Source organism: Narcine bancroftii, chromosome 3, assembly GCF_036971445.1.
Source record: "Narcine bancroftii isolate sNarBan1 chromosome 3, sNarBan1.hap1, whole genome shotgun sequence".
Classification (NCBI taxonomy): domain Eukaryota; kingdom Metazoa; phylum Chordata; class Chondrichthyes; order Torpediniformes; family Narcinidae; genus Narcine; species Narcine bancroftii.
The window spans coordinates 305,147,446-305,175,025 of NC_091471.1; the positions used below are offsets into that span (position 1 = coordinate 305,147,446).

Genomic DNA, 27,580 nt, shown 5'->3' on the forward strand with positions numbered 1-27,580 from the left:
TGTGGCCGCAGGGAGAGCGTACAAGCTCCACACGGACAGCCCCCAAAGTCAGATTGAATCTGAGTCTGTAATACTACGAGACAATGGTAATACTAAGTGTGTCCCTATGCCACATTGTGACATGTCAAAAACACTAAGAAAGCATATTGATGTCAAAGTAAGGGGTGATGGTTGCAAGGCAGCAATGTAACATGAGACCTTTAAGCAGACATTTAGAGAAATGTGATGTGTTGCACTTTGGGAGGTCAAATGTAAGGGAAACATACATTTGGATGACTGGATTCTCAAAAGCATTGACGTACAGAGGAATCTTGTGGTCAAGGATTGTAGTTCCTTGAGAGTGGCCATACAAGTCGATAATGTGATAAAGGAATGTATGGTATGCTTACTTTCATTAGGCAGGAGATTGATTCTAGAAGTTTGGAGGTCATGCTGGAGATATATAAAATTTTGGTGAGGCTGCATTTGAAATACTGTGCATAATTCTGGTCAACCCATTATAGGAACGATGTGGAGGCTTTGGAAAGGGTGGAAAAGAGGTTTACCAGGATGTTTTCTGGTTTAGAGAGTGGGAATTATGAGGAAGGTTGAGACAAACTTGGGTTGTTTTCTCTGGAGCATAGGAAGCTAAGGCGGGGAGTGGGGTGGGTGGTGACCTGATAGAGGTTAATAAAATCAAGAGAAGCATTGATAAGGAGGGCTGTCACAATCTTTTCCTGGGGTTAAAAACATTGCACACTGGAGGGCATGCGTTGAAGATGAGGGAAATGAGGTGATAAGCAGGTTAAAAGTTTTACACGAAGAATGGTGGGGGCCTGGAACAGGCTTTCAGATGGAACGGATACTATAGTAGCGTTTAAGGTGCTTCGAGATGGACACGTGAATGTAGAGCAAGATCAGTCAAGAGTTTTGATTTGATTCGGACATCATGTTCGGCCCGGACATGTGATCTAAAGGGCCTGTACTGTACAGAACAGAATTTTTGCCGGAATAGCATCAGGCTGATGAGGCTCATTATGTCAAAGAATCAGAGAATCCAAAATTGATCGTCTTACACCGGAGAAAGTTAAGGAATGACTCAAAAGAGAAAGGTGCAGTGAGCAGGTGTTTTAATAGAGCATAAGGGGGGGGGCGGGGGGGGGGGGAACAGTCACCTACTGGATGTTAGAAATTTGAAATAAAAACTGTAAGTTGTGGAAATGCTTGAGTCTCCATGCAGACACAAACCAGCAGGTGTTCTCTCCATCTTTCTGCCTCTCTGCAACTTTAACACGCTTGTTTTCTCACATCTCTAGTTCTGATGAAGGGTCATTGATGTGAAGCATTCAGACTGTTTCTCTCTCCACAGATGCTGCCTGTCCCACTATTTCCAGTACTTCTCTGTTTTTATTGCTAATTAGAGGCTACAGATGTAAAATGATCAGAAGGAGTAGATGTATACTGAGTTGGAGTTTAGTTTCATGGAGGAATTGTTAAAATCTGGAATTAATTGCCTGAATAAATTGGGGTGGTTATGAAATGTAATTGGATGTCATAGATTCAAAGGGAGTAATGCCGAAATGTGCCTTTTAGCCCATTATCTACCCTGAGCCATGTGCTCTGTTCAGTGTAACCTTGGAGACATCAGCATGATGGAGTAGAAATTGACATCTAAGATCAACCTCGACAGCTCTTTCAAAGAGCCAGCAAATGTAATGGGCCAAGTAGCCCTTTACTGAGTTGCAGGATTGCCAGATGTTGCAAGCTGGAATAAAATGTACCTCAGAAAAATTATTTTGCCAATGCTGACTGGGATACCTTGATGCATTTCCCATTCTTCGCCACATTGAGCATTATGGTGCTCTAAACACTGCCAAGAAGCAGCCATTGCATTAGATCAACAAATCAACCAAAGGTTGGCAGTTCTTTGTTAATACAGTAGATTAGGTAGATCTGTGTTCCCAGAAGAGTATCCCAGAGAGCCACCTGATAGGAAGCGTAGGACAGAGATCAGATTTCATTATTGTACCTCTCTCCTCTGCAATGATGTTGATGTGCTTCTGCCATGAGCTTAGTGACTCAGCACCTCATCCAACAGGCGTTCTTTACCTACGATCCTTGATAATGTAACTGTGGTCTTTCTTTCAATCGTGGTATGATGCCTTATCCGGATCCCCTAACTCAGAATTAGATGAGATCTACCACTAAAGGGCCAGTGGCCTCCATGTCTGTGGTCGTAGATTCATGGGTCATATAGCATGAAAACAGGCTCTTCAACCCAACTTTCCCAGGCCAACCAAAATGTCCCACCCACACTAGTGCTACCTCCATGCTTTTGCCCCACATCCCTCTAAACCCATCCTATCCATGTATTCATCCAATTTTTTCTTCAAAAAACCTACTCTAGCAGCCCATTCCATATACTCATCACCTTCTAGATTGCCCCTCAGGTTCCTGTGAAATCTCTCCCCTTTCACCTTAAACCTATGTCCTCTGGTTACTGATTCCCGTACTCTTGTTCACCCGATCTATTCAGTTTTTAGATTTATTGTCAGAGTACATACCCTGAGATTCCTGCGGGCGCAGAAGAATTACCACTAATTGGTAGTGCAAAAATAAACTGTTCACAGTGTAAACATGTAAACAAACAAAGAACTGTAAACAGATAATGAATGTAAACAAATTGTGCAATGAAGAGAATAAAAAAGAAAATCAGTAAGGTGTTAAAGTAAGAGCCCTTAAACGAGTCCCTGATTGAGTTTGTTCTTGAGGAGTCTGATGGTGGAGGGGTAGCAGCTGTTGCTGAACCTGGTGGTGTGAGTCATGTGGCACCTGTACCTCTTCCCTGATGGCAGCAGCAAGAACAAAGAGTGTTCTGGGCGATGTGGATCTTTGATGATTGCTGCTGCTCTCCAGTGGCAGCGTTCCCTGTAGATGTACTGATTAGTGGGGAGGGTTTTACCTGTGATGTCCTGAACTACCTTTTGCAGGGCTTTACACTCGGGGTTATTGATGTCCCCATACCAGACTGTGATACAGCCAGTCAGTACACTTTTCACCACACCTCTGTAGAAACTTGCCAGATGTTTTTGGTGTCATACCAAACCCCAAACCTCCGCAAACTCCTGAGGAAGTAGAGGCGCTGATGTGCTTTCTTCATGATACCACTGGTTTGTTGGGTCCAGGAAAGATCGTCCAAGAATGTTACTCCCAAGAACCTAAATTTGCTCACTGTCTCCACCTCTTGACCACCCCCCCCCCCCCCCCCCCCCACCTCCAACGATCACTGGATTGTAAACCTCTGACTTTCCTGAAGTCAACAATCAGCTTCTTAGTTTTGGTGACATTGAGTGCAAGGTTGTTATTGGTGCACCATTCAGCCAAGTTTTCAATCTCCATCCTGTATGCGGTCTCATCACCTTTTATGCTTTTGTAAACCTCTGGGAGATCACCACACCCACCTCCCATCCTCCTGCGCTCCAAAGAATAAAGCCCGCTCATCCTTTTGCAATCGCTCAAGCTCCCGAGTCCTGGCGACATCCTCGTCAATCCTCCACCCTCTTCTCGGATCTCTTCACCAAAGATAGGTTAGCAGGTGATTCCAATTGGGAAGCTTTACCATGTCACAAATTGATCACCACACTGTCCCATTACTGCTTTGCAAAGCGACTCCCGTCACCTGAATTGTTTGGAAATTTTTTCAGACAATGCAGCATGGAACCATGTAAAAGGAAAAGTGCAGTCACTCCACTCAGTCTGCTCAATTTAATGTTGATTGCAGTGTTTTACAGCACTTGACATAAAACAGGCTTTAATCGACTGACCGCTGGTAAACAACAACTACAGCTTGGCAGGAGAGTCACAGCTTGGAGTCTCAGCCATAGCTGCTTCAGCAACCTGTTTTTCTGCTTAGAGCTGTGAACTAAGAACACAAATTGCTATCTTGAATAGAGAGCCAGTGCCCCTCAGAGTGGAGGTGGCATTCAGTTTAATGGCCCATTTCCTACTCTGCTAAACTTGTTTCAATAATGTGGCACAGATGACATCTCTGCGAAACATCCCTGGACATAAATAAGAACAAAATATTGGAAAATCACAACAGGGCTGTCAGTGTCTGAAGGTAGAAAAGTAGCTTAATATCCCAACTAAGCTGAAGGATCTCCACTCAAAATTCAAGCTGTTTACCCTCAGCACGGATATCGATGCACACACTGTGCTATCAGGGCATCCACTCTCTATTTCAGGTTTACAGCAAATCATTGGTTTTTACTGAATCATTAATTCGGAATGGCTGAGAAGAGCCAGTTGGCCATTTACGTCTTATCCATCTGTGGATCGTCGACCATAATGAGGAAAGGATTTTTGTTTCTTCAGCCCTCAGTTCGGATCTCACTGCACAATAATCCCACATTTACCTTTCAGCAGTTTGAACAACTTTATTCAAGCCTTTAGGGTCAGAATCCTTCATGTTGTCCATTCTGTTCATGTTGTCCATCCCACGGATGCTTCTCGACCTGCTGAGATCCTCCTCCAGGTTGTGTGTTGCTCCAGATTCCTGCAGTGCTGTCTCTTGTATGGCTCCCATGAACAATTTGACTCGATAGTTGCCACATCCTCCACATGTTATGTTTCTCTGCCAATCTCAATACCTCCATTGCCACAGATTTTATTTACAACCTAGTAAAACCCCATTCCAGCCATTGAAACACTTGCTGCCCAATTACATCCAATTAACCTACCAGCCCTGTACATTTTTTGGAGAGTGGGAGGAAACCGGAGCCCCCAGAGAGAACCCACGCAGACATGGGGAGAACGTACAAACTCCTTACCAACAGCAATGATTTCGAACCTGGGTCACTGCTGCTGTTATAGTGTGGCAGTAACCACTGCACTAACCATGCCAAGCCATTTGTGCCACTGACACCAGTGTGCTTTGCAACACTACTGCCTGTTGAACCCTGAATGTTTTTCACCCTCACAGTTATTAATAGTGTATATCTACACCCGCTGACGGTACATTGAGTATCTATTCAGGTGTCCCTACCCGGCTTCTGGTATCCAGTGTTGTATCCACATTTTGATACCTCGATACCCGGTGCCTATTGCCGATGTCGTTGCAAAGGAATCTAGAACTGCTGCCTGCATGCTGTACAGGTATCAATAAAAAAAAAATGCTTTTCACCCAAGGGTGGTGTTTGCTGTTCTCTACCTAGTGGATGGTGGAGATTCAGTCACAGAAGATGACTGCATCAGAGAGTGACATTTTTGGATCTGAAGGAAATCAATTGATAGGCAGTTAGTGCAGGAAAGTGGTGCTGAAGTAGTGGATTAGAGCAGTGTTATTGAATGGAAGTGCTATTGCCAGAGGCCAACCAATCTATTCCTACTATTAATAGATTCTATTTTCTCATTGCAATCTACAAAAATAGTATATTTGTCCAGATATCTATCACCTATTGCTATGTCTACTCTCTCTGTCCTGACACCTACACCTGTGCCTTTATCCTCTTTCCATACACTGGTATTTGTGTGTGTTGTCTGCATAGACCCTCGCTATGACTTGTACCTTGTGCCCTTGTTCAGGTGAAGTGCGACCAATATTGGCCCAGCCGAGGAACTGATACCTATGGAATGATACAGGTGACTCTGTTGGACACCATTGAGTTGGCCACCTTCTGTGTTCGAAACTTCTGCCTACATAAGGTAACTATTTCTTAAAAGTAACTTTCTCGGGTGATTGTGAACTCTTAACGAGAGAGGCGCAGGACTGTGTGGAAAATGGGAAAGGTTAAAGGTCACGAGAGATGTATCAAATAATGATGTGAGATGAAGTGAATTCAGGAGGAAAACCGAAATAGGACGTTGCAAATAAATCTAACTTTTAGGAGTGGCAGGTTTGAAGAAAATGTAGAAATTTTGTTGAAATGGAACTAGCAGCGTTTAGTAAATTCAAAGCAGATTGAGAGAACAGAGTGAGCCTGTTACGTCTCCATCCCATTAATCCAGAAACATCCTAAGGGACTGAAAATAATGATGCGGGATTTTTCTTCGAAGGAAGTAAAGTTACCAAGGACAGCCCATGGAGTCTGAACTGGGAAAACACGGCAAGCAAGAAATATGACAGGAAATTTTATGGGCTGGTTTCTCAGAGCTTATTGACCTCAGAACTAAATTTTACTGGGATAATCAACACTGGGTCAAATAGTCTCTTCTAACCCATCACCTTTATGTGATGTGTCAGAATGAGAAGAGAAGCTACTATTTGTTTGACACAAGAGTTTGATTGTATTACCATCACTGAATTAGCAACCAGCCCAAAAGGCTGTAAATGGAATATAAAGAAATGAAATGGTGCTTTTGATTCTTAACCTTTGCCGAGAACATCCTCCAGAGGCAGATGATTATTGGACAATGATGAATAGACTAGAATCCAGGCAACCCCAAGGCAATGAAAGGGTTGCATTCCTAGAAAACTGCCAGCATTTGAGTAACACAAAGCAAAATTTCCCATTGAATCCCACATTACAGGATGTTTTTCTCTCAACAGTATTGAGAGAATTGCAGCGACTGGTTCATGGCATGGGTGTGGTGGGGGGACACTTAAGAGATTGCCTTGCCAGTTTCCAATGCCAATCTCAAGCGGGTGGCAGCTGTATTTGGAGACACAAGTGACTAGCACGTCCCACAGCTTTACCTATTGCACAAAGTTTTACCCTGGTATCACAGCTTTATAAAATAACAAGCTTTAGTGAAATACTTCTATATGGTTGTTTAGGTTTATAACTGTGACAGTACAGATCTATCACCAATGTATATAGTTACAGTATCTAGAGTATGTAATGACTGTGCTTACAGCGATTGGCTGAGAGCTTAGCCACGCCTACTGTCTGGGCCTTAAAGGGTTGTGTCCCTAGCCAGGTCGGATCATTCCAGATTGGTCGGCCACCTGTGAAGAGCTCCTGTCTTTTGCTAATAAATGCCTTGGTTTGGATCAACAAGTCTTTGGTTCTTTCGACGAGCTCTGCAATTTTATTAGCAAAAAGAATTTTTTTAAAAAGGGATGGAGCGTCTGACTCGGCCAGAAAAACTTGACATCGACCCACAGTCAGCTACAGCCTTCAAAGCCTTTAAGTTCTGGCTGTTGTACTTTGAAAACTTCCTAAGGCTCATTGAGGTGGAGGAGGATAACCAGCGTCTAACAGCATTGCTGTCTATGGTGTCCTTGAGAGTCTACAAGAACATCCAGGATGAGACCACTTACACCGCAGCCATAAAGGTACTGAAAGAACTGTACGATCAACCAATGAACAGAGTTCATGCCCGGCTCATGCTTGCGTCGAGGAAGCAACAGGGCATATTTACAAGTAGTAAAAGCATTGGGCAAGGACTGTAACTGTGTGGACAAAACTGCTGCCGAGATCACAAACAATCTCATCCAGGATGCCTATGTGGCCGGGCTCCGATCGAACGAAGTGAGGCTGCGCTTGCTCGAACAAGCGGTAGAAAAACTAGAAGACGTGGCCCGGATTGCAATCACAATGGAGGATGCAGCCTTAAAATCAAACGAGTTCTCTAGGGACTGGACACCATGTTCTGATGTGAGTAGAGTGCCCTTCTACCCTACCACCCACCGATATACTGACGGCCTGTCGGCTGCTGCTACACTGCCCCCTGCGAACCCAAAATGTTATTTCTGCGGGAGGGACAAGCACAGCAGGTCCCAGTGCCCAGCAAGAAAAGCCCGGTGCCAGAAGTGCCTTAAAAACGGCCACTTTGCTGCAGTCTGTAGGTATAAAATGGCCGCCGGCAAACATAGTGCCTCGTGTGAAGCCCAACTGCCACTATCCCGTCCAATGAGAGCGAGGGCTCCCCTGCACGGCAACGCCTGACGTCACGGAGACGCTGAACCCGGAAGGGGTAGCCCACCCTCGCAACCATGATGTTGGCCCGCCTCTCGCCCCCATGCGGAACACTCAACCCGGCCTCGGTCCCGACTGTAGCGCCCACTATTGCCACGGCCACGACCACCCCCGGGGCCGACGCTACCGCTACAGTCCTTAACCTACCCCTTCCTTTCATTCTCTCCCTCATTTTTTTTTCCTTCCCTTCTCCCTCTTCAGCCCTTCCACCCCAGAGTCAGTTCTCTAAGAAGGGGTGAATGTGATCGTACAGACCTATCACCATTGTATATAGTTACAGTATCTAGAATATGTAATGACTGTGCTTACAGCGATTGGCTGAGAGCTTAGCCACAGCTACTGTCTGGGCCTTAAAGGGCTGTGTCCCTAGCCAGGTCGGATCATTCCGGACTGGTCGGCCACCTGTGAAGAGCTCCTGTCTTTTACTAATAAAAGCCTTGGTTTGGATCAACAAGTCTTTGGTTCTTTCGACGAGCTCTACAATAGCTTACACTGAAACTTGCTGGTCCTGTTTAAGATATCCTGAAGGTAAAATTGTGGAAAGTGCTTGGGGAAAAAAAATGCCAGACAGGAAAACAAACCTACTGCGCTGAAACAACCCTGTCACGTTATCTGCACACACATCGCAAAACGCAAGTTGAACTAAGTAAAGAGAGACAACATTTCTCTCTCATTTTATCTCTATTTATTTCATTTGTTTCCCTGTATAAAGTAGCCTCTCAGTTTTGTATCACGTCTAGCCTTCTGAGTCAAAGAAGAAACCAAATGAAACACAGAAACTGATATTAACAAAGTAAAAATTACCTTGTGAACTCCTGCTGTGGAGAAGGTTCATGCCCAATTTAAGTTGCTACGTGTGTGGTGGAAGGTGTGTTAGTGTGAAGGCTGTGGGTGGGTGATGAAGAGGCTGGTACCTCAGGTTAAGAATGGATTCTTTGTAGTTAATGAGGAGTTGCTATGTTAGGATGAGATTATCAGTGCGTTGTTAATGGAGGAGCTGGTACATGGTAGTGGGATTGATCTTCACTGATGATGTCAGCATGAAGACAAATACGGATGATTGTGACATCTCTCTAAGTAATGAAGCTTGTTACACTAGAAAGTGTTTCCTCACGCCTGCCGGATCTTCAGTTTGACTCCCGCAAGGATTCACTTTATTGCCTGAAAACATAGAGATTTAAGCTACATATGGGTTATGTTGGTCACTCAGATGAAGACATTTTTAAAAAATATCATTGTTTTAAAAAGATTTGTTATTCCAATAGGTCCTTGGTGAAGTGAAATAATCTCCTTTAACTGTGACACATTTACCTCATGATTTTTATCCTATTTTGATATACTCTTCCATGTGTTACTGCTGCAAAATTCCCTCTACTTTAATGTTTTTAATTTTATTTACAACACAATAGAAGCTGATTCCAGCCATTGAAATCTGTGCTGCCCAATTGTACCCAATTAACCTACGGCCCCGGTAGGTTTTGAAGAGTTGGAGGAATACGGAACACCCGGAGGAAACCCACTCAAACATGAGGAGAACGTACAAACTCCTCACAGTCAGCGCTGGTTTCGAACCTGGGTTGTTGCCGCTGTAACAGAGTGGTGCTAACCTCTACGCTAACCATGGTGTCCTTTGCCTGCATCAGGCAGCATGCGTGATAAACCTCAGTGGTGTTGCATCCATGAGTTCTCAGGACCAGCTTGCTGTTTCCCCAGCATGACATTAGTCCTCTGTGAAACTGAAATTACATTTTACAGTAAAACCCCTGGTGTTCAACACCCGTGGGGATTGGTAGATGCCGGATAAGTGAATTTCCAATTTTCTTGAGATTGCGTGTTACGTGCTTGGCAAGAGAGAAAAGGTGGCAAGCCGCACCAATTTTAAACTTTTGTATTTTTATTTATTTATTTTCCACTCATTTTTGCTTGAATTCCAGATACTGTATATTTCTTCTGGGGTGGGGGATTAAAATAAAGTCAAGTAGCATTGAAAGAGAAATTATTCATAGAATTTTCTACTTGCCAGAGTTCTGAAAAACATTTTAAACTGATCATGCTAGCCTTTTATTTAAAGTGTGCACCTCTCACTAACTTTCTCAAATTGCACCATTCCAATTTCAGCATTACCATGAATGATACCACAAGGAATAATTAAAATTAGATCAAAATCTCTGTCACTTCTTGTTTCAGATGCAAAACATTTTTAGCTGCTAATATACATTAAAAAAATGAAGACTGAAACTGCCAGAGAAATTTATTTATTTTTTGAAAAGTTATCAAACTTTCAGTGCTCTCGGTGCATTCACCTTTTGCCCTGTGGCAATCCCAGGAATTATGCAAATCCGTGAAAGTATCTGCGCGATGACTCAGTGGATAGAACCATGAGAAGGTTGTATATTGGAGTCCTTCCTCATGATCTGATCACACATATCTGGGCTGGTGCTTTAGCTCAGTGGTTCTCAACCTTTTCCTTTCCACTCACATACCATTTTTAGCATTCCCTATGCCATAGGTGCTCTGTGATTAGTAAGGGAGTGCTTAAGGTGGGATGTGGGTGGAAAGAAAAAGTTTGAAAGCTACTGTTTTGATCGTACCTAATTGACTTGTTAAGTGCATGGTTTCATAACTCCAAAGGAAATGGGCCAATGACAATTTTTCTCAAGCAAAATATTTCAGTAACAATTAGGTCTAGAGCAGTGGTTCTCAATCTTCCCTTCTCACTTACAATCCCTTACCAATCACAGATCTCCGATGGCATGGGGATTAGTTAAAGTGGTATGTAAGTAGAAAGAAAATGGTTGAGAACCACTATGTTAGATGATACTAAGAAAATAGCTTTTAAAAATTCCGGTTGCCAGTTTATTTCTCTAAGGACACTATTGTCTGTGTCCTTGCTACATTGCAATAATTAAACTTCAATGGGGTGCACTGGCATTATGGGGTGTTCTGAGACGGTTGCAATAGGTACTAAGCAACCATTTTTATTTGTCTTTCTTTTCAGAATGGCTCTAGTGAGAAGAGAGAGGTTCGTCAATTTCAGTTCACAGCCTGGCCTGATCATGGCGTTCCGGAGTATCCAACTCCCTTCCTGGCATTCCTAAGAAGAGTGAAAACTTGTAACCCTCCTGATGCTGGCCCTGTGGTGGTGCACTGCAGGTAGGGTCGTCCCTCTCACTGTAAGCTCTTCTCTGTTTTCTGATTGCTGATCGTGAAAATGAGTTTATTGCCCATATCCAATGCACAGGGTGCACATGCACCAAAATTCTGATCTGCTGCAGATGAACTGGAACATTTTTTGAAAAAAAAAAGACCAACCAATAAAAAAAGACAAACCATTTTTTTAAAAAACATGACGTGCCAAATACTTAACTGAATTAAAAAGACATAAACTCATTATTTCAAAGATTTCCAACACCTCTTAAATCTCCCCATACCAGCTGAGCCTTAACACCACCAAAGGTATGAATGCGGTACTGAAGCTGTTCTCATTTTTTGTACTCCTGAGTCTGTGGATATTTATCAATTTAAGCTTTTATATGTATTATCTTTTTTTCCTCTCTCACAACACATTCTCTTGGTTTAGTTTATACTTTTTGTTTGTCAGTGTCTTTTACATGTTGTACATTTCTTGTACATGTCTTGTACCTGTCTTGTACCTGCCTTGTACATGCCTGTGCAGCTGCACCAAGTATGAATTTCATTGCATCTGTAATTTCTTCATGTGTATGACAATAAATTATCAAGTTTCAGCCCTGGAGTCTGGATTTGATACCAATGGATTTTTAATTTTTATTGCTTTCTCTTTCCTTTTTATGGCGACATTGCAGTAATTGTACTTCAATGGGCCAGCTGAATGCGGCCTTCTTTAAGAAGAATTTGGACTGATACTTGGATGGGAGAGGTATGGAGGGCTGTGGACTGGGTGCAGATCAGTGGGATTAGGCCACAAAAAAATGGTTCGGCACAGACTAGAAGGGCCGAAGGGGCTTGTTCCTGGGCTGCAATGTTCTATGGTTCTAGACCCTTTGATCAAAGGGTTTATATCAGGTAAGCTGGAGCCATTATAAATAGCTGAAAAGTAACTGCAGTATGTCTTGGGTAAGGAGCAAGAGAGAAAAGATAGCAAGAGAGAAAAGTTGCTTGGGTTTAGATGGCTGCAGGTCAATGGAAGTGAGCCTCATAATATCTCCTCTTTGTTGTTTGAATACTGTTTACTAACAGTTCCAATCAATTTATTTCTTTGGTGAATGATGTTTTGGGAAATGTAATTTTAATTCCATTTATAGCGATCCGTTAAAAGAAAGCTTTCTTCGTGCGAGTTTAATTCCAACAGCGGCTGTTTCATTCCTGTGTCACCTCTACTTGCAAGACCAAACAAACGCCCAATGTATTAATAATATATATTTCATTCTTGACAGTAGACAGTTTAATATTGTTAGTATTTATGATCAACACAGATTTGAACCTGAATGTACATCACCAAAATCCTATCTTGAGCTAAAGACAAAAGTCTATTAAGGAGAGATGACTGCCACTGTTTTACTGCTGCTAGAGGTTATTTTGATGAGTATTCCAACAATATTCTTGACCTACCGAGTCAGATATCCATTATGGCTTGCGTTCTCCTTTGAAAAGCAAGCTCAGCTCCATTTATTTAAAGTTATTGCAATCTGAGATTGTCACACTAATGCCTGACATTTCAGTAGTATTGATGGAGCAGCAACTTTTATAAGCCTGTTACAAATCCAATAATTCCCTCAGCTTTTCTCCTTGGGATGTCTATCTTGCCCTCAGTCAGGTTTAATTTGGAGGCATTGTCCCATTGGGTAGCAAAGTGGAGGAACCAGCGGAGTTGCTGCCTCGCAGCTCAAGAGGGACACCTGGTTTGATTCTTACCTCAGGTACAGATTGTGTGGGCTTCGAATGTTCCCCTTCAGACCACATCGCTTCTTAGAGTGCCCCTGTTTCTTCCCACATTCTCCAGATATTCAAGTTTGTCCCTAATTGCCTCCAATGTTAAGGCAAATGGCAGAACTTGGAGGGATTTGAGGGGAATATTGAAATAGGATTAATGTAGCAATGCTGCAAGTGGATTGGTGCAGACACAAATGGGCCTTTGTGCCTATTTCCCTGCTGAGTGTCTATATGATGCCGATGAGATACCAGTGTTCAAGAAGTTTCTAGGCAAATGCATGACTATCCAGGGAATTGAGCAATGTGCATTATTTGTACACCACAGAGATTTATTTTAATTTGGGCATCATGTTCGGAGCAGACATTGTGAGCCAAGCGGCCTGTTCCTGTGTTGTACTGATCTATGTTCAGGAGCCACTGGTGTTTACATTCTACAAAAATAATCTACAATATTTCATCTCATTCAAAACAATTGCTTTCTCATATTTTGGCCCAATTTGTCCATGTTGGCTCCCAGAATAATCCCATTATTTATGTTATCCTGCATGTTGTTCTGTAACCTGTTCTATCTCACTCCAGTCGGAGTTCATCACTCACCTGCACACAAAGGGGCAATATATGATGGCCAATTAATTTACCAGCATGTCTTTGGAATATGGAGGAAAGCAGTGCACCCAAGGGAAAACCACGTGGCCACAGCTATCTTAACATTCCCTAATTCCTTCATTCAGAGAGCAAAGGCTGCTTTTGATACAAGTCAATTAATCTTTCAGTGCTGGAGTTGGTCGGACTGGCTGCTTCATTGTCATTGATGCGATGCTCGAGAGAATAAAGCATGAGAAGACGGTTGACATCTATGGCCATGTGACACTGATGAGATCACAACGGAACTACATGGTACAGACAGAGGACCAGTACATTTTTATCCATGATGCACTGCTGGAAGCAGTGGCTTGTGGGACCACCGAGGCGATGGCCAGGAACTTGTACTCTTACATTCAGAAACTCACGCAAGTTGAGACAGGGGAGCACGTCACAGGCATGGAGCTAGAGTTCAAGGTAAGATCATCTTTCTTGTTAGTTCTAACATAGCAAGAAGTCAGAAAGTTAAAGAAAACAGAATGGTCAGCAGGCCAGGCAGCGTCTGTAGTGAAAGAAACAGAGTTAACAATTAACACTGCAGGTTGATGATCATTTATCAAAACTGCTGAACCATGCGAGTTAAGGAGGCTGAAATTTCTCAAAGCTGAAGTAGACATATTTTTGGTCCACGCCATGATGCAGAGACAGATGCCTCGCTCATTTCCTGCAGTTGCCATCATTTTCCTTCTGCTCTTTCCTCCTCAGCGTCTGGCAAATTCCAAAGCTCACACATCCAGATTCATAAGTGCCAATCTTCCATGTAATAAGTTCAAGAACCGCCTTGTCAACATCATGCCGTATGAGACCACAAGAGTATGTCTACAACCAATCCGCGGGGTGGAAGGCTCCGACTATATCAATGCTAGCTTCATCGATGGATACAGGTAGGTCGCCAAGGGGGCAGATTGCTATTAATACTATAAATTTTAGAAGCAATATTAGGGACCATCTGTTACACTGTTAAATTCACAGTTCATTGCAACAGGAGACTAATAAGTTTCACACTTATTAATAGATTGGATGAGGGACTCATGCTGCCCAATATACTCTATGAAAAGCAGTCATCTGGCAAATAAAATTTCAGTTAAAGGTACTTGACCACTTACCTAAATTGCATAAACTAAAGTTGCTGCTAGATTGCCCACCCATTTTTTTCATTACCCCATTTCTGAAGCAGCTTTCGTGTCTTCTTTCATGCCAGTGTCTGCATTGGTTTGTGGAAAAGTACCCCTGCGAAAGCTTATCTCATTATGATTGGTCAGCTGAGTGCTGATTCTGCACAGCATCACAAGCCAACAGTGGCCACAGCTGACACCGTTTCTCCACGCTGCTCCAAGCTTGCTGCCACCTTTCTTACATATGACTTCTTCTAAGTCCAAACAAGGAGAGACCATCTTTGGTCATGAGCCAGCAGTTGCTGAATGTTCTTTAAGCTGGAGGAACTCAGCCAGACAGGCAGCATCTATGGATAGAAAGAGTCAACCTAGTTTTCTGGTTGGGACCCTTGATCAAAACGAGATTTTGCTGTCCATTTCCTATCTGACTGGCTCGCTGATTCACAACCTCCTCCCCCCTGCAGAGTAGCTTTACCTCTGCTAAAAGCCCTGAGATCAGGGATCAAACCCGTGACCTTTCGCAGGTCACGTACCATCAGTATTATGTGCTGTTGCATGGATTACAATGTTTGTAATGTTCTGCAACGTATGGTTGGCCAGCTGGCTTTGTTGGACAGGCCTGTTTTTAGCAAGTGATCCAACAACTAAATTAATTCCTTTTAAGAAATTGATGGTAAATTAAACAAACTCTGGTTCAGGATGAGGCTGGATATTAGACCACTATATTTTCAAGTAGCAATTGTAGTCTCATCAAAATGTTTTATAGTTTATCTTTAGCTTTGAGTTTATTGGCCCCAGATGGTAAATTGCTTCAAATTGATATTTTCATAAAACTTGTAACCATGAATGTTAAAGAAAAGGAAATGTTCATTTTAAAAAAATACCAGAAGCACTCACAGATGATTCTTTCCTTAACTAATCTCTTCACTCCTTTGCCAATCTCTTCAGTACAGCAGATTTCCCATCGGTTTATTGAGGATTCAACAAATCAAATTGATGTTTTATTAGAATTTTTAGTTCATGGAAACTTGGTTTCTGTGAGGGTTCAATTTAATATCCCCAGGAATGGCTGGGTGTTTTCCAGAGGGCACGGTCCTCTCTCAGCACAAGGTAGTACACAAGACAATGAAAGCTAGCCCCAGGAACACAGTCATGTACATCTAGCCCCATGGGGGATGGATGCTACTGACTGTTATTGCAAAGGTCATTGACAGGATCATGGTTTGTGGCAAGACTGAATCAATTAACAATGACATTTATCCTTACATCCGTTCCTCCTCTTGCATCACATTTCCATCGCATTCCACGTTTTTTTTTACTGGTTTGAAAGCAATGGATGATATAAATATCTCCCACCCCTCACTCTCACCAGAAGCACCATCTCCTTCTCTGCACTCCCCAGAAACCTGCACCTCCCTATTTGAACTTATCTGAACCTCCTACCCTTCCCTCCTCTCCATTGCTTACACTTTCTCCTTTTAGAAAGCCAAGTGCCCTGACTAGCCCCTTTCACACTGGCAGTTGAACCTGGGAATTTAGTGGTTCACCTGGTGCAATCAATTAGTGTTGTGATAATGGTGGCCGACCAAGGGGACTGGGAGGTGCGGGAGCTCTTCTCGATAAGATTTGGCACTAGGTCTGCCAGATTGTGAGGGAGCTGGTCTGCGAGTTGGTCCTCATTTTGTACAGTCTGAAGCCCATGGCAGTAGATTTTCCCATGTTCTTTTTTGCATTGTGCATGTAGGTCGTATTAAATTGTACGCATTTTTCCCCACGCTCTTTCAAAAATTGTGTGTGTAATGTGCTTTATTCCTGCTATTATTTCACTGCCCTATGTGTAAATACGTCACTCAGGACATCACCACTGGAGATTGCCCTCCCTCCCCACCCCCCCCCCCCCACACTTTAGCTCCGCAATACCAAGTATTTAATGTTAAAGGGCGCGCGGACCCAAGATTTCATGGTCCAGTGTGAGCAACCCTCCTAGTATTTCAGCACGGGTCGTTCACATGCTAATCTAGTAGGTTGCCAATGTGAAGGGGCTCTGTGAGTGAATATAGCTGGGGAGGTATATTGCAATGCAGCTTATTTGTTTCAGGTACACCAGACATGTTTGAATTAGGGTTGCGCCACCAAAATGCAGGCTTCTGGCCCTCAGATTTAAAAGAAAAGGGCAAAAGATCAGCAGAGGTCTCCAAGGAGACCTCAAAATGCGTCAGGCAGTGCAAGATAAGACTAAACAGCTGGTGAACCAGTGCCAGACATGCAGTTTTTTCCAGATCATCTATGGTTCCGCCAGGTTATTACCAAGGGAGGGAGCTCATAGCTCAAAGCCAGAAGGAGTAATAGACTCAGAAAGTCTGGAGGAAGCAAGGAATTAGTTATTTCCATATACAAACGCAGCCCTAGGAACAGAGAGAGTAAAGCAAATCAATATGATTATACAAGCAACCACATTCAGGTCAAGCCAATTTGCAATTATTTCACTGTTTGCATTTAGCCATCTGTCCTTTAAATTGGATGCTAAGTATTAACAATGGAAAAAATGTGAGCATAATGTTAAAATGTTAATATTATATAAATGTTAGCATTATGTGTTCTGGCAGCCTGTGGGCACTCACACAGTACACCCACCCCCTCATCCCCACCAACATACGAAACATCATCCTTGTGTGATGGCAGAGATATCACAAAATCATTCCGTGAGTTGCCAGTAGCTCAGTTTTCCTACTTTCCAGTGCGCAGTCTCTCAGAATAATCTTGCAACAGAGAAATAAATGGTTCAGTGTCAACCATCAGATGACAAATGTGTGGCAACGGAGGTTTGAAATTGGAGTTTCCCTCTCCTAGATGTGTTACCATCCATGGTTATCGAACCCCATCTGTCCAGAGCAACTGGTTTCAAGCCACCTTTGCACCTTCTGACAGTGAGAACTGCTCTGCCGAGTGTAAGAACTATGCCACATATGAGGGCCAGGAGCTGGACTTGGTTGTCAGAGGCTGTTTGATTCGCACGCAATGAAGATTATTTGTGTAGCAGTGGGAGCTCAACCCCACTACCATCCTTTGGCTATGACAAACTTTAGAACCTGTCCATAATATAAAGTGAAATAAAACCTACAAACTCTGAATCTCTTCGATAAGCATATGTCATGCAAAAAAGTGCAGCAGGAGCTGTTAGGGAGGAATACATTGCTACATTAACTCTCTACACAGGTACCAGTGGACAATCTGATGCTCTAATCACTGACCTTCAAAGGAAAGCAGTTTCAGACTGCTGTAGATTGGGCTGGTTTGATTCTCTGTTGGTGGCTGTGGGGGGGGGGGGGTTTGATTTGGAGATTGCATTATATAAATGGTCTGCTAAGACATCTCCTTTCACAGACCGACCAAATTCTAGAATATCCCAGTTTCCGCTGCTTCATCTCCCATCACAGACTGCCTAGATTCTGTAGTATTGTGTTCCATTGATGACTCCACCTGCTCATTTAATCTCCTTCCATGGAACATGCACACTCTGTCGTGAACTTGATCCTGTCCAATTAATCTCCTTTCACAGGTCATGTCCATTCAACTCTACCCATTCAGTCTTCTCATGTGAATCATATGTTATAAAACTTTGCCAACACTTAAATGTCCCCTTGGTTCCTCCACTGACAATTGAGAAAAATGTTTTGTGTTTTCTTTCTAAAATCAACTAATTATTTGCTTGCAGGCAACAGAAAGCGTATATTGCCACGCAGGGTCCTTTAGCAGAGACTACAGAGGACTTCTGGAGAATGTTGTGGGAGAACAACTCCACCATTGTTGTCATGCTTACCAAACTGCGAGAGATGGGCCGTGTAAGTGTTGCTGAACATGAGATCAGTCTGTGACGTGCTCTTGCCTATTTTGAGCTAGATTGAAGGATTATTTTTAGCCAATACAGCATTGTAATAGGTCATTTCAGCCCACAAACCCGTGCCACCAAAATACCCATGGAGGAAACCCATGCAGACATGGGGAGAATGTACAATCTCCTTGCAGACAGCACGGGATTTGAACCCAGGTTGCTAGTACTGTAACAGCATTGCACTAATCACTTGCCACCCATCTCTCTTTAAAGATACAGGGTGTTCAGAGACCCAACTTGCAACATTGCTGTTGATATAATGTGAATGTGGGTGGCGCAGTGACCACTTAATGTGCATCCCCTATTGACCTTACTCTGCCTAGCTTCCTAGGTCATTACAGAAATAACACAGCCTCAATGACTCGACAATGGGTCTGGCATCACAGAAAGACCAGGGGGATTTTCTTGCCCAAAGAATACTAGCAAACCCAATTTTTTTCTCTTTTCAGCGGAGGCAATTATAGCTCTACGTGCAGCTCTCATTCATCTCAGTGTGATGGAGCATTTACTGATAACAATGGCCTTTGAGTGTTATGTAGTATTTCTGAAGATTCGAATCTACATTCTAGGCTTTTTAAATTCCAGAATATATTTCATGAATTAAATTTGGAATTCTTAGTGAGTTGAGCCCCTTGCTCATCATTTCAGACCAAAGTAATTACTCATCTAGCAGATTAATACCCCCATGTAATTGCACCTCCCAGTTTGGGAAAGGAGTCTTAAAGAGTTTGCATTTCCCTCTCCTTGAATGAAAATCTTTTCAGCGGGGGCACTTATAGCTCTACGTGCAGCTCTCATTCATCTCAGTGTGATGGAGCATTTACTGATAACAATGGTACAGCCTTTGAGTGTTATGTAGTATTTCTGAAGATTCGAATCTACATTCTAGGTGCCATGCCAACTATAGGTTCATCAGTCAGAATCACTTGTCGCCAGGCATTTTACTTTGCTGAGACTTTTCTCCAGCTGCAGTTTTTTAAGCTGTCAGCTTTGATTTTCGTTCATAATATCTGTGACATTCTTTGTGAATGTTATCTCACGGTGAGCACCTGCTGATGCTGGGAGAATTTATGCTTGCACACAAGAGATCCCTGCACTCTGGTTCTACCCACAAGGCCACATATATTTTCAGGTTTTTGTTTAAATCTTCCTCGCAAACACTGGAAGCTGTCAGTCTTGGGGATGAGCCTTGACAGCTAAGTCGATTGGCTCTGAGAAAGTGTCTCTTCTTCAAATGAAATCTTTGTCATTGACTAGATGGCTCGAGCCTTGAGTGGGTGAGGAGAAAGATGAACAGAGTGACGAGCTTAAATTTAACCCTGGCGTCAGAGACCACGTACATCCAACCAACTGTCGTGGACGAATCAAAGAATTTGCAACCTGCTGAGGGCTAGGTCGATGGCATTTAAGACCTGTGATCCAGATCTTTATAGGAAGTCCAGGTATGACCTAAGGAAGCCTATCTTAACAGCAAAGAGGCAATTATCAGTGAAGCTAGAAACCGAACTAGATACTCGCCAGCTGTGGCAGGACTACATCCTACAAGGCAAAGCCTAACATCACAAATGGCTATGATCCTTCACTCCCTGATAAACTGAACACCATTTATGCTAGCTTCAAAAAGAAAAATTCAACTGTATGAATGGGAACCCCCGCAGAAATTGGCAACCGTGATACCTGTCTCAGAGGCCAACGTCAGCACATCTTTCAAGAGGGTGAACTCTCGGAAGGCCCTGACAGCGTACCTGGCAGAGTGGTGAAAGTCTGTGCCAACCAACTAGCTGGAGTGTTCACAGATATTTTCAACCTCTCATTACTGCAGTTGGAAGTTTTACCTGCTTCAAACGGGCATCAACCAAGAAGAGCTGTTTGAGCTGCCTCAATGACTATCACCCAGCACCCATCACCCAGATCTACTGTGTTGAAATGTTTGAAAGGTTGGTCGTGGCCAGAATTAACTCATAGTAAAGACCTAGACCCACTGTAATTCACTTACTGCCACCATCATTCCACAGAAAACGCCATCTCCCCACTCAGCCCTGGACAATGGCAACACAAACATCAGGCCTGCTTTTCATCAATTACAGCTCAGCTTTCAATACCATCATCATCCCCTCAGAACTGGTCAGCAAGCTTCAAAACCTGAGCCTCTGTAACTGGATCCTCAACTTTCTCGTTGGAAGTCAGCATCTCGTTGGTAACAGCATCTCCTCCTCACCTTAACTTGAGCAGCTATTTAAAGTGCAGTATAAAACTGGTTCTCGAGGTTCAGAATTGTACATACAACATGGTAACAATTAACAATCCCTTCAAAACTCTTGCAAGTAAAAATACAACTTCAACTTGGAATTAAGAGAGTTAAAGGAAGAGGCTGATTTCATGGAGGGAGGAATGTTGTTCCATCGTTTTGGGGCTGCAGTAACGAAGGCGTGACCTCCCTTGAGTTTTCAATTTGAGTGCAGAACAACCAAGCACCCTAAATCGGCCGAACTGGAGGGGGGGGGGTCTTGAAGTGGAGTATGGCATTAGGAGATCAGTGATTTAGGAGGGGGCTAGTCCATTAATGGGTTTGTAAACAAACTGGAGAACTTTAAAATCCATTCTGGAAGTGTACTGGCAGCTAGTGAAGGGAGGGTAGAATAGGGGTGATATGATCCCTCTTCTGTGGCTCCTGTCAGGAGCCTTGATGCAGCATTCAGCACAAATTGTAGATGGCTGTCTAATTCCTGTATATAGAGTTAGAGTAGTCTAAACGGGAGAAAATGAGGGCATGGATAACTTTCTCGAGGTCTTTCAGTGACAGGAATTATTTGATTTTGGCAATAGAGCGGAGATGGAAAAGGCTAGCTCTTATTACTTCATTGACTTGTTTGTCAAACTTATGAAGGTGGAATCAAATATCACACCAAGGGATTTGATGTGTGGTTTGATGAGGGTGGATAGGAGATAATTTTGGTGGAGTTGGGGGGGCCAAATAAGATGATCTCTTTGTTTAGCTGCAGGAGTTTTGAGTCATCCAGCACTTTATGTCCTCCAGACAATCGTTGAGGCTGGTTACCTATGCTTGATTGTTCACCTTCCAGGGGGAGATAGAGCTGAGTGTCATCAGTGTGGCAGTGGAAGAAGATGCTACGTTTTTGGATGATAGTGCTGAGGGGAAACGTACACGGAGAAGAGAATGGGGCCCAGAATAGACCCTGGTGAGGAGAATGGGGCCCAGAATAGACCCTGGTGAGGAGAATGGGGCCCAGAATAGACCATGTTGAGAAGTATGGGGCCCAGAATAGACCATGTTGAGAAGTATGGGGCCCAGAATAGACCCTGGTGAGGAGAATGGGGCCCAGAATAGACCCTGGTGAGGAGAATGAGTCCCAGAATAGACCCTGGTGAGGAGAATGGGGCCCAGAATAGACCCTGGTGAGGAGAATGAGGCCCAGAATAGACCCTGGTGAGGAGAATGGGGCCCAGAATAGACCCTGGTGAGGAGAATGGGGCCCAGAATAGACCCTGGTGAGGAGAATGGGGCCCAGAATAGACCCTGGTGAGGAGAATGGGGCCCAGAATAGACCCTGGTGAGGAGAATGGGGCCCAGAATAGACCCTGGTGAGGAGAATGGGGCCCAGAATAGACCCTGGTGAGGAGAATGGGGCCCAGAGTAGACCCTTATGAGGAGAATGGGGCCCAGAATAGACCCTGGTGAGGAGAATGGGGCCCAGAATAGACCCTTATGAGGAGAATGGGGCCCAGAATAGACCCTGGTGAGGAGAATGGGGCCCAGAATAGACCCTGGTGAGGAGAATGGGGCCCAGAATAGACCCTGGTGAGGAGAATGGGGCACAGAATAGACCCTGGTGAGGAGAATGGGGCCCAGAATAGACCCTGGTAAGGAGAATGGGGCCCAGAGTAGACCATGGTGAGGAGAATGGGGCCCAGAATAGACCCTGGTGAGGAGAATGGGGCCCAGAATAGACCCTTATGAGGAGAATGGGGCCCAGAGTAGACCATGGTGAGGAGAATGGGGCCCAGAATAGACCCTGGTGAGGAGAATGGGGCCCAGAATAGACCCTGGTGAGGAGAATGGGGCCCAGAATAGACCCTTATGAGGAGAATGGGGCCCAGAATAGACCCTGGTGAGGAGAATGGGGCCCAGAATAGACCCTGGTGAGGAGAATGGGGCCCAGAATAGACCCTGGTGAGGAGAATGGGGCCCAGAATAGACCCTGGTGAGGAGAATGGGGCCCAGAATAGACCCTGGTGAGGAGAATGGGGCCCAGAGTAGACCATGGTGAGGAGAATGGGGCCCAGAATAGACCCTGGTGAGGAGAATGGGGCCCAGAATAGACCCTGGTGAGGAGAATGGGGCCCAGAATAGACCCTGGTGAGGAGAATGGGGCCCAGAATAGACTCTGGTGAGGAGAATGGGGCCCAGAATAGACCCTTATGAGGAGAATGGGGCCCAGAATAGACCCTGGTGAGGAGAATGGGGCCCAGAATAGACCCTGGTGAGGAGAATGGGGCCCAGAATAGACCCTGGTGAGGAGAATGGGGCCCAGAATAGACCCTGGTGAGGAGAATGGGGCCCAGAATAGACCCTGGTGAGGAGAATGGGGCCCAGAGTAGACCATGGTGAGGAGAATGGGGCCCAGAATAGACCCTGGTGAGGAGAATGGGGTCCAGAATAGACCCTGGTGAGGAGAATGTGGCCCAGAATAGACCCTGGTGAGGAGAATGGGGCCCAGAATAGACCCTGGTGAGGAGAATGGGGCCCAGAGTAGACCATGGTGAGGAGAATGGGGCCCAGAGTAGACCATGGTGAGGAGAATGGGGCCCAGAATAGACCCTGGTGAGGAGAATGGGGCCCAGAATAGACCCTTATGAGGAGAATGGGGCCCAGAATAGACCCTGATGAGACCCCTCAGGAAAGGGTAGCAGAGGAGGATGAAAGTCCTATCTCTAAGATAAGATTTAAACCAATGCAGCGCCATGCCATTGACACCAACCTTCTGCTGGAGGTGATCTAAAATAGCTTGATCCACTGTATTGAACTGCGCTAAGGTCCAGGAGAATTAGAATGGCGGAGCTAACTCTGAGCTGTGGCAGACCCTATAACCTGACTGGAATCTTTTGGATATGTTGTTTTGATGTAGGTAGGGCAAGAATTGGCTAAGAACAACTATTTCAGGGACCCTTGACTGGAATGGAAGTTTAGAAACAGGTCTATAATGTTTGGGTGGGTTGGGGCTAGGTCGGGGTTTTTTCCAGGAGGGGCTGGACTACAGCACGCTTGAAACAAATTGGAACTGTCCTAGTGGCCAAAGAGCTGTTAATAATAGAGTGGATGCTCGGACCAGCTGTATCAAAAACATCCCTTGGGAGGGGTGTAGTGATAATATTGAAGTGGCAGGTTGTCGTCTACATGGCGAACACAGTCCTTCTAAGGGTGGATAGTGCGAATGGACTGACACAGTCCAGGTTGGATGAACAGAGCTGTGGAACAGTTAAATTGCAGGTGGAGTGGCGGAGGGAGGGGGGGGCGGTGGAGGGGGGAATGTTGGTCCTGATGTTTTCAACTTTGTTTATGAAGAATATTTAAGATTCTTCACATTTTGTAAGGGATGCATCAGAGTTGATATTAGGTGCGGGACCAATGACTGAGTTGATGTTATTGAACAAGACTGTGGAATTTTGGGAGTTGTTGGAAATTAGGTTGGCAAAATATTTTGTTCTTTTGGCCTTTACTGTTTCTTGGTGTATGTGCAGGTTGTTATTCAGAATTTCAAGGGATATTTTAGTTTGTCTCACTTCCACTCATGATTGTCTATCCTGCTTTCTCCGCCCCCCACCCCCCCCCCCCCAAAGGGTTGTAGTGGTATTATTGAGCCAAGGTGCAGTCTTAAGGTTAGGTTTTTTTCTCTTTGAGTGGGGCTACAGTGTTCAGGATAGAAGAACAGATCATATTAAATAAGGGTGAAATTTCCTCCACATTGAGGTGGGGAGGGGGCACCTCCATGATGATAATACTTGGGGTTGCTCTAGGGGCAGTCTGCGAATTAACGTAGTGGGAGCAGCATATTGGAAGACTAGATTTGGGAGCGAGGCATGGCGAGGTCAAAAGCAACTGCTGTATGGTCTGACATACAGGTATCAATTAATACTGGGTTGTTAATTAATAAATTGGATGGCAGGACTAGGTCAAGAGTATGTCCTAGCTTATGAATCAGTCCTGTTGGAAGCAGTTCCAAGTTAAAAGACACAACTAGGTGCATGACTTCACTTACAAAGAGGCTTTGAACAGAGCCATTTTATTGGGATGATCTTGTGATCTGACAATGGACCCAATTTTAAAGAACAGTGATTTTAGAAGACTACTCCACTGTGCATCACTAACCGCCTTGCAGGGAGCTTGTGGGGTGGCGATTTGGTGTTGGTGTTTGTAGTTGGGTTTATCAGTCAGAGAAGGGTGTACCTGGTCTCAAGGGAGTGTTGAGGGATGAAGTAGTGAGATTGGTCGAGTCCCCGATTGCCATGCCAGCTAAATCTCTTTAGCTTAACTGAGATGTTTAGAGGCATTAAGATAGACACTTAAATGGGCAGGGCATAGAAGATGTAAAGGGCAAATGGGATTATTGTAGATGGGAAAAAGTTTTGGCCAGTATATGGTCCTTAAAGGACTTGTTTCTGTGCTGTAGAACTCTGCAACTCTAAATATTTCACTCTCTCTGAGACCTCAAGGCTAATTAGGCTGGCTGGTAGGGGAATGGTGGGAGGGCAAGGTTAACCAATGAAGTTCTCCATTTGTGACAGGCCTTCAGAAGTAGAAGATACTGCATTTCAAGTTGCAACGGGGAGCAGATGGTAAATGGACCATAGCTTTTTGGAAGCAGGGAGCAAGGATTTAGGAAGGACGTGTTGATGGGATAAAGAGGAGAAGCAGTTGGGTGGAATTGGAATGCAAAGCCAAGGAGACATGTTAACAGAATTGGAAAGTGGCTGGAGATGGACAGTTGCTTTTGAACTGGTTTCAGTGAGTATGTGGCTACTCAGGATTACAGGAGAATACTTCACACCTTGCGGGCTGCACAGTTTGGTGTTGCAGTGTGAAGACCATGCTGTTATGTGAATGTCCCATGGCAGGAGCTTTGCACAAGAGATGATGTTCTCTCTGCCCCCATGCATGTTACGTGGGTGATAAATGAACAGAAATGCTTGGGTGAATTTTCCAAGCAATGTGAAACAACCTGGAAATGGTTGATATCGTATTTCATTGCAGAAAATCAATTTCAAAGCCTTGTGCAATTGAATTTCCAGGCAGTCGAATTCATCACATATTTTCTGAATAAGCCATTCAGACAATTTGAGGATATCAATTAGAAAGATAAATTTGTTAAACAGAAAGTCTGGGGACTGCTAACTGACCAATTTATTGAGTGCGCTCCCAAAATAAAACCAACCTCTAGATTCTGAGATGTCAGTGTTATGATAGGACAGCACTGAGAGGTAAGACCAGGTGACCTGCCAGTTTATTTTTGCATAATTGTTAACTGCAGGAAGCTTTTAAATAATTAGCTTCAACCAGAATGTCTGGGACACAAGGAGAAATTATATAATTAGAATCCAAGCAGCTTTCTTACCAATCTTTTTCCAGGAGATGTTTATCTCCTCTATTAGTGACCTCTTATGTTTCTCCACTTATTTTTAACAGTTCTGATTTCCTTTTATCTATCTCCTAATCTACAATGCTACTCACATCTATCTATTTCTATGTGTCATGTTTATCTTCAAATGGCCTCACTCTATTTCTATAACTGACTTATCTATCAACCTTATCTCTCAATGTATCTTTCTATCTACATATCTTTAGGTCTTATCTCAAAACGCTAGGCAGAACCAATACTCTCCCTTACAGCAATAATAAGCCTTTAATAAGAGCTACGCTTATGAGGAAGTGTGTGGGGGGAGTGGTATCAGACATGCGGAAGCGACGGAGTGATTAAACGTTTGATTGGAACCTGATGATCAGGTCTAGGCTGCTTTATGTTGCAAAATATAATCAGAACCACCCTGCCTAATTTATTTCTGTATGAAATAAACATTCATAAGTTTAATTTTCTCCACCTCTCACAATCAATGACTCTTCCTGGGTGCAAGTGAAATCAGTATTCTTCAGGTGTGGACATTGACTTGAAATCAAGACAAAATGTTTAGTGGATGTGTGCTCTAGTTGTTAACTCTAGTCCTGCCCTGGATCATATCAATGCACTAGCAGTAGTTAGATTTGGAACTTTTCCTGATAAGAACATAAGAAATAGGAGTAGGCCATACGGCCCGTCGAGCCTGCTCTGCCATTCAATGAGATCGTGGCTGATCTATGTAAAAATCTATGTAAAAATCTATCCAACCGACTTAAATATAGCTACTGAGGTCTCCTCCACTCCTTCAATGGGTAGTGAATTCCATAATTTCACCACCCTCTGGGAAAAGCAGTTCCTACCCATCTCCATCCTAAAATCTACTTCCCTGAATCTTGAAGCTGTGTCCCCTAGTTCACCCCACTGATGGGAACAACTTGTTTACTTCTATCTTGTATAAGCCTTCATAATTGCATACGTTTCTACATGATCCCTTCTCATTCTTCTAAATTCCAGTGAGTACAGTCCCAGACAACTCAATCTGCTCCTCATCTCTGGAGTCAACCTGGTGAACCTCCTCTGCATTCCCTCCAAAGCCAGTACATCCTTCATCAATTAAGGAGACCAGAACTGCATGCATTACTCCAGATGCAGCCTCAATGGTACTTTGTACAATGGCAGCATAACCTCCTTGCTCCTAAATTAAATCCCTTTACCAATGAAGGCCAACATTCCATTTCCCTTCTTGATAGCCTGCTGCACCTGCAAACCAACCTTTAGTGATTCATGCACAAGCACTCCCAAGTCCTTCTGCACGGCAGCATCCTGCAATCGCTTGCCATTTAAATAATAACCCAATCTTCCATTTTTCCTTCCAAAGTGGATAACCGTACATTTACCAACATTATACTCCATCTGCCAGACCCTTGCCCACTCACTTAACCTATCTCTATCTCTCTGCAGACTCTCCATACCCTCTGCACAATAATCTGC

At 43.9% G+C, this 27,580-nt stretch overlaps 1 protein-coding gene across 20 annotated transcripts in view; it reads left to right on the forward strand.

Annotated features, from left to right (window-relative positions):
• Window positions 1–27,580, forward strand: part of LOC138759021 (receptor-type tyrosine-protein phosphatase S-like) — a 449,917-nt gene that overhangs the window by 389,373 nt on the left and 32,964 nt on the right. For 19 of the 20 annotated variants that reach the window (XM_069928794.1, XM_069928793.1, XM_069928795.1 and 16 more), the window contains 5 exons: window positions 5,563–5,682; window positions 10,897–11,051; window positions 13,583–13,868; window positions 14,157–14,335; window positions 18,282–18,408. In XM_069928794.1, the coding sequence (XP_069784895.1) occupies window positions 5,563–5,682; window positions 10,897–11,051; window positions 13,583–13,868; window positions 14,157–14,335; window positions 18,282–18,408 (867 nt within the window). Of the gene's footprint in view, window positions 1–5,562; window positions 5,683–10,896; window positions 11,052–13,582; window positions 13,869–14,156; window positions 14,336–18,281; window positions 18,409–19,715; window positions 20,649–27,580 lie in introns of those variants that run through there. The other variant, XM_069928797.1, reaches the window with a different exon arrangement.